Source organism: Vidua chalybeata, chromosome 2 (genome assembly GCF_026979565.1).
Source record: "Vidua chalybeata isolate OUT-0048 chromosome 2, bVidCha1 merged haplotype, whole genome shotgun sequence".
Classification (NCBI taxonomy): domain Eukaryota; kingdom Metazoa; phylum Chordata; class Aves; order Passeriformes; family Viduidae; genus Vidua; species Vidua chalybeata.
In genome coordinates this window covers 30,760,188-30,776,549 of record NC_071531.1, presented here as the reverse complement: position 1 = coordinate 30,776,549, position 16,362 = coordinate 30,760,188, and the positions used below count along the sequence as shown (strand labels likewise).

Below are 16,362 nucleotides of genomic sequence, written 5' to 3'. Positions count from 1 at the left end.
GATCTAGATTGTGTAAACTGAAAAGAGCAAGCTGACTCATAAGCAATTGTCTCATTTAACTTCAAGTGGTTTGCTTTCACTGTAGGTCACTTAATTTAGGCAAGATGGCAGATTCCTGTCCTAATGCTGAAAGAAGTCTTTAAAAAATACATTTAGAAACCCCAACACAGAATTGCAAGTCTAAGCACAAATCTAGAAGATGAAGAGCATAGGACTTAAAATCTTTTTCACCATGAGGAAAGTCAAGCAGTGGAACATGTTGCTCAAGGAAGTTTGCAGTCTCCGTTCTTGGAGATTTCCAATGCCAGACTGGATAAAGTGCTGAGCAACTGGTCTGATTTATTAGCTTCCCCTGCTTTGAGTAAAGATCTGGACTACACAACACTGTAAGGTCTCTTCAAACTCCTTTTTTCCCCTATAATTTCTAAAAATACTCAAGATCTCAAAAAAGTGCTGAGTTACTTTTTAAATACAATTTTGTTAATAACGCTCCCCCCCGAACAAAAAGTATTTGTAAAAAAATCTAATAAAAATGCTGTACAGGAGCAGCTGGTGATAGTTTCAGGCACTGGCATCTTCAAAAAATCAGCATTTAAATGAAAGAGAATGCTAGGTGCTGACGAACCTACTGCAGTTCTCTTTTTCTGTACCAGACTTGTATAACGAATGCAGAATAGCCAGCTAATTTTGTGCAAGCTTCTTTTCAGTCCAATACTTTTGCAGTCTCTCCTCTCATTTTATCGTTTGGTCTCCTACTTCTTCATTTTTCTCATTTCTATTTCGTGGCTAAGATGGTGCTCTAACAGATCAAAGTGTAAGTGAAAATAATCAGAATATGAGAAGATTCTGCTACAGCTGAAAGAAGTCACTGCAAAAAAGAAGCAAGTTTTCATTTACCTGTGTAAATCTTATTCCATAGTTGATTTCTGCTGAAACAGATTTTCTTTCTTTTTCTGTACGAACAGGTCGATCATCCAAACCACGACAAAATCTGTAGAGCATTTGTCCTGTTTTTGGACCAAATTCTTTTTGTAGTTTTGACATTGAAGCACACTGCAGATCTCCACAGGTTTTAATTCCCAAAGAAGCCAGCTTAGATTCCATTGTCCTGCCAACTCCTAACAACAAAGCAATTAGTTCTGTTAACCTTATACAAGTCAAAGCCAGTTAGGTTCTGATTACATAAAATTTTTATTTTTAAACCTATATTAAGTCATATCAAATTAACAAATAAATATATACAAAAAAAATTCTGCTCCATAAAACATGGTTTGAATGGAAACTTTTGCTGTCATCACCAGTGTATCTTTAATCTGTTTCACATATTTCATTTAAGATGTCACACTACAGTATGATGTTTGTTTATTTTTGGGTAAAATATGAATGAATCCTGCTTGGAAATTGTCTGCCTGTTACAGATTATATCATTCTGAATCCCCCCAACAACTCAGTCCAAAACAAGTGTTCAACAAGTAATATGTTTTCCCCTCATGTACAAGTGATCTAATCTAAATGAAAACCAACAAATATTTTGACCAATGTTGCACTGCTTCCTAGGCAGAAAAATAGTATTTCAGGTAGAAGTGATAGCATACCTGTATCACTTGTGCTTTGAATTACCAAGCACTGGAAAGTGTAGGTATCCATGGCAACGGCACATATGTAAGTGTGATAAACTGAAGTATATTTCTGGGTTTTGGAAAGGTGGCCTGTTACTTCCAGAAAATATTAATCCTATGAGTTCACACTACCAAAGTCAGCAAAAATTGGAAATCTTAGGTAATCAGATTCTATTCTTGATAATCTGTTTCTCTGTTGAGAGGGTATTATTAACACAAACACTAAAATGCTTTTACTATGAACATGCAAGTGAATTCTGAAAACTTTAAAACGTTTAAGTTAAAGCACAGTACCATATGAGTAATATTCTGGAGGAAAAATATCTCCTGTAAGTTATGCCAAAGACAAATTACAGCACAACTGTGCTGTAAATAGTGTTTGGCCACTAAGGGTTACATAATGAGAATTTCTGGCAAACCTGCACCTGTCTATGGATGCTATTTCTACCACTCTTCTATTTCAGTGTCGATGGCTGCCTGTTTTTACTGTCAGTCCCTCTTTTTTTTTATTTTCAAAGATAAAGATACTATTTTTTTATATCTAACACTAAATATATGTGTATACATGCAGGCTGAGGTCAGTTGATCACTGAAAGCATAAATGCGTGCTTACTCAGCACTTCTTGCACCATGCCTGTGTCACAGTACACTGTCTGTGTGTACTAAGTAACAATATAGAGTTACATGCCAGGAAATGCTTTATGTTACAAACCTTTTAAGTATTCTCCTGGAACAATAAAAATATAATAAAGCCTGTTTTCATACAGGGGGATGCCGTATGTCTTTACTGTCTATCACATTTTGGATCATAAACAGGGAATAGCAGCTAATCCTGTTTGATCTAGAAAGCAAATTTGTAGGTAAAACTGGTCTAATATCAGGAGGCAAAATACCCTCTAAAAGATAGGAGTACCTGGAAGACTGGTAACAAGTTGCCCTCTGATAAAATCATCCACTTCTTCAGGTTTCAAGTGATACTGTCCATCTGGTTTTGCTTTACGAGTTGCCATTCTGGCCAGCAGAATATTGGAACCTGTAAAAACAACAAATTAAAGCATGTCTGTGGTAACTTCTGTCAATCCTTAAGTAGAATGCTACAGTTTAACACTCAAGGAAAAAATGCAGAAAGTACAGTCAAATTCTTTAACTTTTACCAAGAATTTAATGAACTCTATTAATCTATATTTGCAATGTCTACCTTCAAATTACCAGCCAGCATTTATTTGCCTTAACAGCAGTTAAACTGTAGTGCTAACTGCAATTGCAAAGTTAATAAGCGAAGAATTCTCCTTGGAGTCATGAATTTCAGCTTGTCTCACAAGTGGATTTCACACACTTATATATACTCAGTACAGGTATGTACAGATACTCAACTCTAGTATTAATTAGGAACAAAAAGAAAGGAGAAAGGAACCAGCCAAGAAGAAACAAATCAAGGAAGTATTTTCAGATGTGCGATTTAATATACAATACCTACTACAAATCACACAAATCTTTGCCCTCAATACCTTCTAAGAACTATGGAAAATCATGTCAGCCTGTAAACTCTTACTGCTATCTCCATTAAGGAACATAATCTGTGCTCCTTCTTCTATTTACTGGAAACATTTTACTGGAAGAATTTCATAAAAATGAATGCAAGAGTGGAATTTTAGCATAGTGTTCAGATAAAGGAGAAGTGATAGCTGGATGGGCTGTTGACTTAGGTGTTGGACTTGATGATCCTTGCTGGTCCCTTCCAATTCAGAATATCCTGTGATCTCTGATATGGAAATTTTATACATTTTTGCTTACAACTTTACAGTTATGAACATTTTCTTGCATTTTTATTCACACTAATTTAATGTAAATGATAACATATTCCATAAACACTTAGGAGTTTTAGCAAACTCAGCTTTGATACATTAACAAAAGCAGTCACTGCTTGTAAACAGAAATGCAGTTACTTACCCATCCCAACAGAAGCTGTGCATTTAGTTTGGTCTTTGATTTCAGTGCGGATAGCGTTTGCAAATTCATCAGGAGTCAGTCTGGTCTCTGTAAGGATTTCAGTGATATCTACTAGTGCTTCATCACAACTGACTGCTTCGATGTTATGAGTATAGCTATCAACACAAAGTAAAGGAGGTGAAACACCAGCAACAGCTCACCATCTGTTAAAACAAATATGTAGCAAATAAAGTCTTCCTTTTGTGGTGACATTTCCCTGCCTATTTTGTATTACACATCACTTAGATATTAAAAATGCTAAAACAGCAAATTACAGTAATATTACTAATGTAAGACTAATTTCAACATGCATCTTGATTTTAAAGGAACAGCTGGAGAGGGAGTTGAAAAACATCTCATGGAAGGATCTCCCTTCTAAGCAGGGATCTGTTTCTCACTATGTGAATCAGTAAAAAACTTAACAGTGATTCATTTGGAAGTCAGATGTTGATTGTTTGCAGCATTTGGCTTCAGGATAAAAGAATGCCCAGAAGCATGGTGCTCAAAGTAACAAAAATACTACAAAGGAAAACCTCAAACAGGAATAGCTTCACTGAAGTTGAAGAGTGGGAGATGAAAATACAAAATGAATAATAGCATTCAGTAGTGGCAAAGAAAATATGCTTGATAACCTTACCATGAAGATCATGCAAACAAACAGCACATTACCTTGCTAGTATTTCATATACTGTCCGTGCAACTTCTTTGTATGCATCAAAATCATATGAAACTGCTTGAAGATTTGGACACAACTTTTTTGCTTGGCCAAAAAACATTCCATTCTTTATGCCAACTTGTCTAAAATTAAATAATAAAATAAACCCCAAGTAAACACAGTGCAATCTTTTCCACAAATTAACTGGGAGTACTTTCAATTTAATTATTTGTCTTTTCCCACAAAAATGGGAATAAGAATTCAGTCAACAGGTAGAAATTTAATAGGTTAAAAAAAATAACTGCAACTAGAGTATTTGAATTAGCTGTGTATTATTATTAAGCCATGGAGCATGAGAAATCTCCCTTTAGGAAAATGCTAAAGACAAAGATTCCAGAAAGCATACTTGCTATTTTCTGTTTCAAATTAAAACCACACATATACTACAGTAACTAAAGTCGCGAGATGTTATACTCCAAGGTGCAAGCTTACATAACTAGGCTCCTGCTAATAAATTAAGTCTTTCTGAGATACAAATAGAAGCCTGTCTATCCTAGCAAGCCTAAGAAAGCTTACAATCAAGAAATAATTTCTGGAGTATTAATTCCATCAGCGAAAACCCCCGGTATTTCAAACACTGTGCTTATATTTATAAAAGGTGTTTCATATTCTAAGCCTTTGTAAGTTTATGTCATTGGAGATGGTCAGCAAAGTCTCTGCAAAAAATGGTTTTAATAGTTACACTTTTGGTTTGAAATAAAACCTTCAGAATGTATCATTAAGTCTACTGCCATTTTGATACAAAGACATGATGATAACATGAATTCAAGAGTATCACAGTGAAAGGCACAAGGTTTTTCTTCAGAGGCTTTATTTCAAGTTATACTTAGGTTGGGTTGAGAGCTACTCAGCAGCATCTACCAAGCAGCAGCATCCACAGGGAAGTTTCTGTTAAATTCTAACAACCTATATAATTACAACTTTTGAACAGAAACTTCTTCTCTAGATAAAGTTAAAGACACTAATAACCACTATTTTTGGACATCTTATGCGTATCTGTATGGGACTTTCAAGCAAACTACTGGGTAACTTTGACCTACCTGGCTTCATAACTACAAGAAGCTATTTCAGCCATGGACAGAACAGTGAGATTGAAGTCAGCACCATTCACATGTGTGGAATCCGTATTCTCCCAGACTGATGAGTCCAACTGATCAGGTACTCTAATTTCTGCTTAAAAAATACAAGTTGTCTATGTTATTCTTCCTAAGAGTTCAACAGAATGAATGCAAATAAAATAAAAATAATGGATTTTATTTTATACAATTTCTATACTGTTCTCTCTTTTGACAAAGATTTTCTTAGTAATATTCATTCATATTGTGGTCCAGAAAAAAAATCCAGACCCCTTCCCCAGTAATGTCTTTCTGCATAGGTCTATACATACTACTGAGAAAAATATTAATAGAAAAATTACTAGACAGCAGCTCATTAGTGACTACATATACCATACTGTAAAATAAGAATGATCTTAGCTTTACTGATCATAAAAATGATCAAACATACAGCTAACTGTTAGAACCACATCCTGCCAACAAATACAAGACACTAAAAATTATTTAACAACTGCTCGACTAAACAAGACGACACTTAGCTATATTCCTTTTCACAAAATGCACCCCTGATATCAGAACACTGAAATGTCATATAGAATATAAATCCACTTCATATCATACTTAAAACTATTTTTCTAATAGTCTAGATATCACAAAGTGATTTTTAAGAAGTGAAAACCAGAATGCCAATTAGTTGAAATAAAAAACACTAGCTAGAAACTTCTATTTTCTTTAACACTCTTATGGGGATAGTAACTGAAATAACTTCTGCTTTTACTTACTAATAATTCTCTTATTAGGATATGTCAATTTCTTTCAAATATCACCACAAACTTATCTTGGATCAAAATGAAACAATTATAAGTACTGTAACCTCAGACTTAAAATGAGATAGACCTTCTGTAATTCTATAAAACTTCACTACATATTCTTACATAAATTTTAAAGCATCCTCCAGGCCCACTGGGTACTAGGTACTAGACAGAATTCCATGACACTGAATAATGGAAACAAGCAGAAGATTTCTAGTTCTATTTGGGTTTTCACAGTATGTAAACCTTGAAATACGTGCTACACTCTAAATATGAATCAGCTTGAAAAAAATCACTACACACAAAAACTACTATGCCTGCCCAAACTCCCATCAGAATCAAACAACGAGGTATCATATAGATAAAATGCTTCTATTTATTTAAAATGAAATCCACTACGCAGTTCTTTTTCATTACTGTAGTCTATTTAATACCATACACCTTTGTAATATAATAAATGGGAGTTCATTAGAGTGCCACAATGCCTAATTATATTCCACAGTACTAACAACTTACACACCGACAATCTGACTGAAAGGAAACCTGGTGTTATGTGCACATATGAGTAGCTATCAAACCAGAGAAAGTGGTGTAATGAGTGAGTGGAGATATCAGGGGGAGAGCCTAACTCATGTGGAAAACTGCTTTTATTCAGAATTTCTGCTTTGTGCACTTTTTAATTTCTTAAATAGTTTATGATGAGCTCAACAAGTTACCTAAGATGTCTGCAATTGAAAATTAGAGCAAAATTATGCCCCAAATAAAGATAAGAATGACAAGAACAACTTCTTTAGTCCATGCCTTCCTGTGCCCTGGCCTGAGATGATGCTGTCATCTTGTCTATCTTCACTGGATTCGTCGGCTTTTTCCACATCGCAGCTGAGCAGATCCCCCCATGAGCTGATGGAGTCACTTCATGTGAAATTCAGGGCAATGCAGAACACATTGTCCTCAATGGAAGGCAAGGTAGAGAACCTCTCATCAAAAGCTGGGAAACTAGACAGGCACATGGTGAATGTGGAGCAACGGATGGAGAAATCAGAGGCCAGGACCCAAGTCTGTGAAAAAGAAATCGCTGAGAATAAATCTGTGACTAATATGATGATTAAAATCTGCTGCTCTTTAGAATGAAAAGGGAGATTTCTAGGGTTGAGGGAAAGGAAGTCTAGAAAACATTCACATCTTGGGCATCCTGGCCATGGAAGAGACCCCAAACTATGAATCCTGATTAACATATGTAAATCTTTTCTCTTTAGAACACGGATGTTAAAGATGACATGTATGTAGAGAAGTAATTTCTACTATCTAGAAAGCCTATCTCCAATTCGGGGATTTAGGGTGAGAATGGTATCAAGTTTTTAAATTTAAAAGTTATGCATTTTTAGATGAATTAATACAAGAAAAAGAAGGTATTTCATAAAAGACTGAAGATTCTGTTGACACTAGATAGTTGTCTAGCAATGCAGATCAAAGTCAGGAACCAGTATCACTAAAGAAGTAATTAAAAAAAAAAAAGAAGTAAATGAAGCAGCAGAATTCAGTATTTGGTCAAAAGTGATTCACAAGGGTTTTTGGTTTTTTTTTTGGTTTTTTTTTTTTGGTAGTATGTTTGTTGGGGGTTTTTTTGAGGGGGTGAGGTGCTCTGTTTCCATGGTTTTGGTTGGTTTGTAATTTGGAACCTTTTTTCAAATAAGCAAGATCTGGAGAAGACAATATCAGAGAACAGCCTGCAAAGTATGAAGCACCAAAAATTGAAGTGGGTTTCATGTTGAAGCATGGATGTAAAAATATGCTCATGTTCTAAGCTCCTCCCAACCACCTTTCTATTTCTTTTATATAACATGTCCTCATTGTGTCTGTTTTAACAGCCTAATTCACTATTCCGTATTTTTGACATTTTTGTAAAAGCATTCTTGCATGTAATGCTTGTGCCTACTGCACTGTATTTCCCTCTGGCATGGCACAATTAAACACATGCTGTGAAGTGTGTCACTTTCTAAGATACTGTCACATCTGAGAAGCCTAATCAGCAATTCCACCTTTACATCTAAGACCATAACTAACTATAATTTCTTTACCCCAAAAGAAGACAAACCATGAGAAAACACAAGCAGAAACAACAGGTTTGGGGTTTTTTTAAATTGGCAAAACAATTGCACATGGAGATAAAATAAACAGAGACTCAAAAATATTATGAACGGCAGCTAATGAAACTGAGACTCTAAAAAGAGTGTTTGGAAAAAATCCTTTCACCAAAACAACAGGCTGCACAATCAGCCTAAGTGTCAAGAAAGAAAGAGCTAGCTGCCTGCCTGCATGCAAGCCAGTTGAGACTGGATGCTGAAGTTAAAGAAATGAATGTGTGATATCCAGAAAAAGCTGCCACAATAAGAAACGGAGCTTGTTATACAAATGAGGTTGAAAGCTGCCGTACACTTAAGCAATAAATACAGCAGAAGAGATACTACTGAATTTGTGAATCAAAAGAACATGCTACGTATAAGCTAAACTGTAATTCAATCACCTAACTCTCCAAACCACTCAGCTGTATAGTCACATCCTTATCCAGTGCAAGGCCTTAATAAAAGTTAACAAGTCACTGCATAAACTGAACTACCAATAAATACTTCATAAGAAGCTCTACTACAGAAAATCCAACTCCATAAAGACCACAGATATCTCTGGAGCATACTGAAAAGTCCTTAAAAGCCTGTGGGTTCCACAAACATATATTCTACCTCAGTTTTGAAGTGTTCTTAAACTACAGCAAAAAAGACAAATGAAATGGCATCAGTTCCAGTAATACCTTGGTTCTATAAATGTCTTCAAAAACCCCCAACAACCTGTCAATTTCCAAAGTACTAATGTTTCATAAACAACCATAGAAGAACAACCTGTCTTTTGCCCCATCTTGTCACACCAAAAGAAAACACTGAGGTGTAAACTTTATAACAACAGTACTTAGTATCACAAATTTGGTAAAAACTGCCTAGACAAAAGGGCAAAGGAGAAATTCAATTTCCAAGTCTAAATCAAACTTAAAATAGCAGCTACCCCTTGTATATGCACTTTTTACCAACTTTGTGGCAAGAACTACGCTTCTAGATGATTAAATAAGACTGCTACTGGCCACTTAAGTTGCCAATATTCAGCAATATACTTTCTCATACTAAATAAATTCAGGCAGTATAATAAAACCTATTAATAAAACTTTGGTTTATATTAGTGCACTACTATTTGAGGACACAGAAAGTAACACATTTCTAAATTATTGCAGGCAAGTATGGAATTCTCAAACTACAACAGACAACCTGGTTTTAAAAAAAAAAACAAACCTGAACAAACAGAATTCATGAAAATTGCACAGACTTTTTACAGAGACCTAAAATGCTCTATGGACCACCCAAATTAACTCATTGTACACAGATATTCTACATATGCAACTCAAAAGCCAACTTTAAGCAATCAGTTTCTCACTGGCCATGTGCTGTTGTTACTACTTTTACAGAAAAAAATATCTGTAGTAGACTTTTAAAATTTATTTTTCACCTTCTTCTCTATACTTGACTTTCTGAGAAAAAAGTGATCCTGGACAACCTGCATTTATTTTTCATTTTAAATAACTACTAACATTCTATCTTACACTCAACCTCAAGAAAGTGAGTAAAACCTGAAATTACTCTAAAATAATTTACCCACACTGAGCAAATCTAACTAACAAGAAGCCACAGTGTCCTGCTATTACCGAGGCCACAGAGCGCTGTGTTGTCCAAAGTTATTTCTTTTCTGAAATCTCCCACATGAAAGAAATAAGTTTATCCATGGTAGATTTTCTGAATAATTTTAAAGAAAAAGTCTTCCACAACAACAGTTAAAAACATACATACAGACAGACTTATCTGTACCTGCTTTGCCATTCAATAGCTTTTTCTGGTAATATTGCTGTTCAAGCTGGGGGTTTGCACCAGGGCGCAGCAGTGCCTTCCCTGTACCTCTGTTACTAGTAACAGCTACTGGCTTTCCTGTGGAGAAAAAATGAATTTACTTATAGGCCAATACCTATAATAGCTTACATTTTAATAACAGCACAATTAGGATAAGATCATAAGGATTTTAAATTTACTCTTTATAATTTCTTTCAAGCTTAGATGCTCTCAAGGCACTAAAGAAGGAACAGTTATGACACAGATTTGGAATTGTGACAACAAACCGGTCTTAATTGCAGTCACATGTAAAGAAGAAAAGTTTTTCACAAGTGAAAATACAGTTAATACTAGTTTGTCTTTAATATCAATAATGTAAATGGAAGCTGTGAAATTTCACCAATGACCTAATGATTCATTAGTTTAAGATACAGCAAACACTGGACTGATTTTAAACACTTCAACATGTTTATTAGCTTAAGTAAATCAGAAAAATACACACATGCCAAAACACTTAGTTCCACTTAGTTTAACTGCGCAAACCAAAATTTTTAGTAAACTTTTGACTTTTCTGCAATATCAACACCTCCATGGTGTTTCCAAAGCAAGCTAATTTATGCACTGAAAAGTCTGGCAAACTTCTGTGGAACAGAAAAAGTATTTGCAGAAAAGACCTACATTCTTTATGTTCCAGTAATGGAATTTGAAACTTGGCAGGAAATCAAATTTTAAAGAACCAAACAGCAGAAGAATCTTTGATACAGCTGCTCCTGCCTTTGGACAGAAGAGAGCAATGGAACCAATATGCATCTTACTCTTTTCCCAGGGTCTGTGAGAGCTGGGAGTGTGAGACGGTCACCACTGCAACAAGTCTTCAAACTTGTGCACGCCTGAAGTTCAGTGTTTGCACAGAACTAGGATCTCCACTTCTGAATGGTACATTTGTAGAAAACAAACCCACCAAAATTTGCTAAAGTGTTCCACTAACTCTCCTATGTCTTAAGGATGATCACACAACTCAGACTTCTAAATGCCAACTAAATTGTTCCTGAATCCTCCAGGTCTTATAATATCTCATGTGTAATAGCTTGGAGAGGAAAGGAAAGAAGAAGCAAACTTCTCTTGAAAAATATGCATCAGGTAGAGACAATTAATTCTCAACCTCGACCTTTCCACTTTTCTAGTTAAACAAAGCTTCTTAAACTACTTCAGGAAGAATATTAGGCTATCCCATTTTCTTTAATTTATCTCTTTTTCTTTTAAGAGACAATGTCCATACCTCACTTTTAGTATAACAGGAATTTGATTTCCAATTTCTAATATGGTAGATTAAAATCTGAGTAAGTTTATGTACAATGTCACAGAGAATAGTTACTACAGATTTAACTTCTCTCTTCTTACTTTAGATACCGAAAGGAGATAGCAAGGAGAATTCAAGTTGTCTCTTCCACTTGCTTTTGGATTGTGAGAAAATAAACAGGAATATGAAAGTTGCATGGCCTAACTACTGAAGATGCAAGAAAAAAGATTAATATGCCAAATTAATTTTATAATTGTGCAAGTTTGGTTTTTTAAAGGCTTAACTAAGTAAACTGTAACACACAGACTTAAAACACTGACCTTTGAGATCTGGTCTATTTCGGATAGCCACAGACACAAAGAAGCAATCCATATCCACGTGCATTATACAGCTCTGTGGCTTGGCTGAGCTCGCAACAGACACATTACCTAGTATGAAGATACACCAATAGAAAACTTGAACCCTAATTTATACACTTTGGTACTACTCACAGTAGTCATCAAGGTCTATTATCAAGTTTTTACCACCTCTAAACAATAAATATCTTTGTTTCCTCTCACCAAGAAGGTATTTACTCCAAGAAAGATAAACATAAGCAGTAGACAAACAGCCTAAACAATGAATTAACTTAAGAGTTTTTGGTTTTTATTTTCTTATAATTAACACCTTTTACCCTAACAATGTTGCCCAAATCCAAGGAGATTAATGCACGTTGTTGGAACTGGATCTTACTTGTGCTATGTTAACACCGAATCAGAATAGAATTTTACTCCTTTTTTGTTTGTCAGAACACTGCTTCAAAAGATAACAATGTAAGTTTAGCTGCACTACGAGCTACCATTATTCTTCATGAAACACACCACAATTAGTTTTGAAAGTCCCATGCAACTGGATTTTGGCACTGCTGTACTTAGACGCATGCAAACATTCAGCGAAGGTGAGCAAGGTGACTCCTCACTGAAAATCGGACATGCCTAAAACACTAGAAATGCTTTCTACAAGTTCAAGTCTGCATGTCTATGTTGCTGACCTACCAAAGGTGGCAATATCTAACAAAAAAAAACTTAACTTGAACAATGCATAAAGTGTAACAGTGAAAAAATACTTCAATACATCAAGTGAACTGTTCCACTTAACATCTGAGTTAATTACTGAATAATCAGAAAAATATCCTCTTGATTTTAATAATTTACATTTTGAATTCATTTTTTGAAAAATAAGGACTGTCTTATAATGGCGTATTTACAAATCAAGTGATCAAGTTAAAGAGCTGCTACTTGTCAACTGAATCACAGGCGTTAACTATTTGAATACTCTAGGCCAAATCAAAGAGAAAATAAAAATATATTAGCTTATACCACATATTGATTTAAAAAATACACATTAAGTAGTCCATAAGCTGACATGTTTGATAACTGGGGTGTCCTAACACAAACACAGAATCAGTAAATTTATTATCTAACAACTTTTTTGATGTGGCAATTTCTCAAGCATATTTTCATATGATTACAATTGAGTAATTTTACAGCACAGGAGTCAGAATCTCTTTAATGGTACAGAGCTAACCTTTTAATTTAATAAGACTGTAAACAAGAGATTCTAAAGATGTAAAATATTTTACCTGTAACGCTTTGACTCTAATGAATTCTACATCTTTTCACTTTGGCCCCTGATGCAATGACATTAAATATTTCTCTTGAAGCCAGGTTCAAAAGTCTCTTTATGACACTACTACCTGCTTTAACAGACGCAGAGCTACATAAAACTCTAACTAACAAAAAAATTTAGATTTTAACTCACGTCCAAATATTACTCATCTTTTAAATGCTCATGCTGAATAGTAAGGATTTTTCTTCTCTTCCCCCCCTGCAGATTTTCACACAGAAACTACAGATTTGTGTATTCACATATACATAGTATTTTTCTCCCTTATCAATCCATGTATCTTGGTAAAGTCAGAAATACTATTTCTACAATGAAGAATTGAATATAGACCAGAGTATCACATTAAATAACATTTTAAGTTAAAAAAACCCAACAAAGCCAAAAGCACTTGCATCCATTAGTGTTCACTGCACCAAAGTCATCAAGTTTTTCCAGATAGTCTGACTATAATATGAATACTCAATACTAAACTATGTAGTCTCATTTGGACACTTAATGTATGAAGATATAAGGCATCTTCTTAACATAAACCTTCTTAAACAAGTATCTACCTGTGTCAGTTTTAAGTGCAGACCTGCCTGTTTTCCATTTTTTAAATTTTTCCCTTCCTGGAAAGACACCGCTGTTTTTTCTCTGCAGGCTGTTGACAAACTCTGTCAATTCACACTTCCACGTTGATATATGATGCAGTCTTGAACGCGAATAAAAGTCAGAAATAAAACTACAATCTGAAGGTTTGGACACAGGTAAGGAAGCTGCCTTGCTAGGAGCAGGTCCAGAAGTGCTTTTTGTGCTTGAAGGCCCCTGAACAGTTGAGTGGTGAGCACCATTTAATTTAGCATTACTGTGCAAAAATGAAGATGAGGATGAGTTACTCGTAGTCCTGTGTGGACCCCAGGAAAAGTCTGTATTTTTGTTGCTTTGCTGCAACTGCTGCATTGTGCAGTCTCTAAAGTTAACCATGCCTTTGTCAGTCTTCCCCTCCTCCTGCACAGGGCCTGGAGACAACCTGCCTGCAACTCCGTTGCCAGAGGGCACCAAGCAATCCTGTGTCTTTAAGGCACTGGTAGAAGTGTGTGTGTGTCCATTGAAAAGAGCAGTGCTGTCTTTATGAGATTGAATCCCATTTTGTTTCCGTATGGGAAGAATCTCCTCCAGCTCTGTAAATCCAAAATCATCACTTTCTTCTTCCTCTTCCTCATTCCAGCTGTTTATTCCATTGGGTGTGATTTCATTTTCCATTTCATACTTTTTAATATGATTTCTGAAACAGATATAATAATTAAATACCATATCTTTTATAAATAAAGGCACATTTACATGTAATTTCAAGCATTTCCTTCTTAACTGTTCTGAATTTACACTTCAGTTACATTCCCAAGACAGTTATCTCAAATTCTGAGCCACATCCTCTCAATAGCACAAAATATAACGCCCTACCAAAGATTTTACAGATTTCATGTAATATTAACTAGGAATATACACGGGAGTGACCATGCTCACATTAGAAAAGCTATTTCAGAGGCCTTTAATCTGGCAGGCTGTCTCCCACTGTATTAGAGTAATTATTTGTTTGTTATCAGAACTGTACTGCCACGCACACATGAATGTTGCAGGAATAGGCAAATCATCAGAAGGAGCTGTCCTTTTGTCAAGAGATGTGATTTTCCTTAACTAGTTATAAACAAACAGAAAGAAAAGGGAAAGTATACACAGAAAACTATTTTTTGGGGAATTATTTTAGATTAATGTTAAATCAATTTTTTTTTTTTTTGTAATGAAAAAATCTGTTCAAGCTCTAGAAATCACTTAGCTTTGATAAAAACCACAAACAAACTAATTTTCAGCTTTTAAGCACATAAACCAAAGTATTCTGTCACAAGCCCACTAGCACAAAGACAAAGCTTCCATTCAAAAAAATTAAGTCTGAAAATTAAAACCAAAATCTTCAAGAGTTCTATACACTCTTGATCTGCTGGAAAAAACCCAACAATCCCAACCATCACTCCCAGCTCCCAAAGCTAGCAATTTAAGTACACAAAAAAAGGTGGGAAAAAATTAGCTATTCAGTACACCATTGAAAGCAGAAACTCAATTAAACATGAAAACAATTTGGTTAAGATTATCCAAATATAAATTGCAGTAAACATAGTATTTTTGAAGAGCTGTGTGGTTGAAAATGGTATATTAAGTGGCACATACTTAGTGGATAGGCAGGCTTTTGAAGTCATGGTTTTCAGACTACATTGCCATTTTGGGAAGTCTGAATATTCTTCTCATTTAAGAAATCTTTAACGATGCAATAGTAAGAGGTGAAGATGATTGCACCACTTTAAAATATGGGTATGAAATACTGCTTAAGATATTAATTTTGTGAGACTGGTTTTATTTTCCTATGTGTAGACAAATCCCACTCATGTGGTGAAGTCTCCTCAGCATTGTGCACGACTGGATTGTAAAAAAATCAACAGAATGTGGAAGAACTCAGATCACCAGTACAAATAAGAAAGTATAGTATCTTGCACAGTATCCTTGGCCCTGCTTGAATAGTAGTATTGAACCAGATGACATCCAGGTATCTTTTCCAACCTAAAAAATTCTATAATGTTATTATTCTTGCCTATAAAGAACAAATGTGTATTTCTGAAAAAGATGCAGGAACTTTCTTATAAAAAAAAAAAAATCTATAGAAGAGCCCAAGTGGAATGTTTCTTTCCAAATTCCAATTCCTCTGCCAGTTAAAAAGTTTCACTGGTGCTTTCTCTTCAAGTCTCCTCTCAAGGTCTTAGGTCTCTTAGGATACTTTTTTATATTGTAATTTCATTTTTCAATCCATCTTCTCTCTCAAGCATGACTTAAACCTTGGTGTTAGCATACATAATGTATGCTGTGACTTCCTTTTTTTAAGAGGCTAAAGAAAGAGATTAACAACTAGAATGCATTTATATTCATTCCTAGGCACCTTTAGCAAAAGTAGTCACCAGCTTTTTATTTTTGAAATAAAGACTCACTTTTCAGTGTCACCTATCAGAATCCTTTAATGTATGCCTGATGGTCCCATACAGATATATTACATCCTAGGACTCCTAGGTCATATTATCAAACTGTGGTCCAAAGACTAGAGACAAGGCTTGGAGTCAAGGTTAACGGAGTCCTTTCCTCAACTATTTATATAACTATACCTTACTTTTAAATTTCAGCACCTCAGAGCTTGCCTCTTACAGAGCTAAAATGAGCTTTAAACATGCTATTTACAAATGCAAACTCATTATGGGTGAATGATG

General features: G+C 35.0%; 1 protein-coding gene across 10 annotated transcripts in view; it reads right to left on the bottom strand.

Annotated features, from left to right (window-relative positions):
• The window catches only part of REV1 (REV1 DNA directed polymerase), a 70,695-nt gene that overhangs the window by 31,013 nt on the left and 23,320 nt on the right, over nucleotides 1–16,362 (bottom strand). For 8 of the 10 annotated variants that reach the window (XR_008429175.1, XR_008429176.1, XR_008429177.1 and 5 more), the window contains exons 6-13: nucleotides 13,630–14,342; nucleotides 11,734–11,841; nucleotides 10,096–10,212; nucleotides 5,364–5,496; nucleotides 4,278–4,406; nucleotides 3,570–3,724; nucleotides 2,533–2,652; nucleotides 898–1,118 (exon numbers count right to left, since the gene is read on the bottom strand). Coding sequence is in view for 7 of the 10 variants with exons in the window: in XM_053934242.1 (XP_053790217.1) it covers nucleotides 898–1,118; nucleotides 2,533–2,652; nucleotides 3,570–3,724; nucleotides 4,278–4,406; nucleotides 5,364–5,496; nucleotides 10,096–10,212; nucleotides 11,734–11,841; nucleotides 13,630–14,342 (1,696 nt within the window). In the remaining 3 variants the exon portion in view is untranslated. The remainder of the gene's footprint in view (nucleotides 1–897; nucleotides 1,119–2,532; nucleotides 2,653–3,569; nucleotides 3,725–4,277; nucleotides 4,407–5,363; nucleotides 5,497–10,095; nucleotides 10,213–11,733; nucleotides 11,842–13,629; nucleotides 14,343–16,362) is intronic. The other 2 variants (XM_053934243.1, XM_053934245.1) reach the window with 1 other exon arrangement.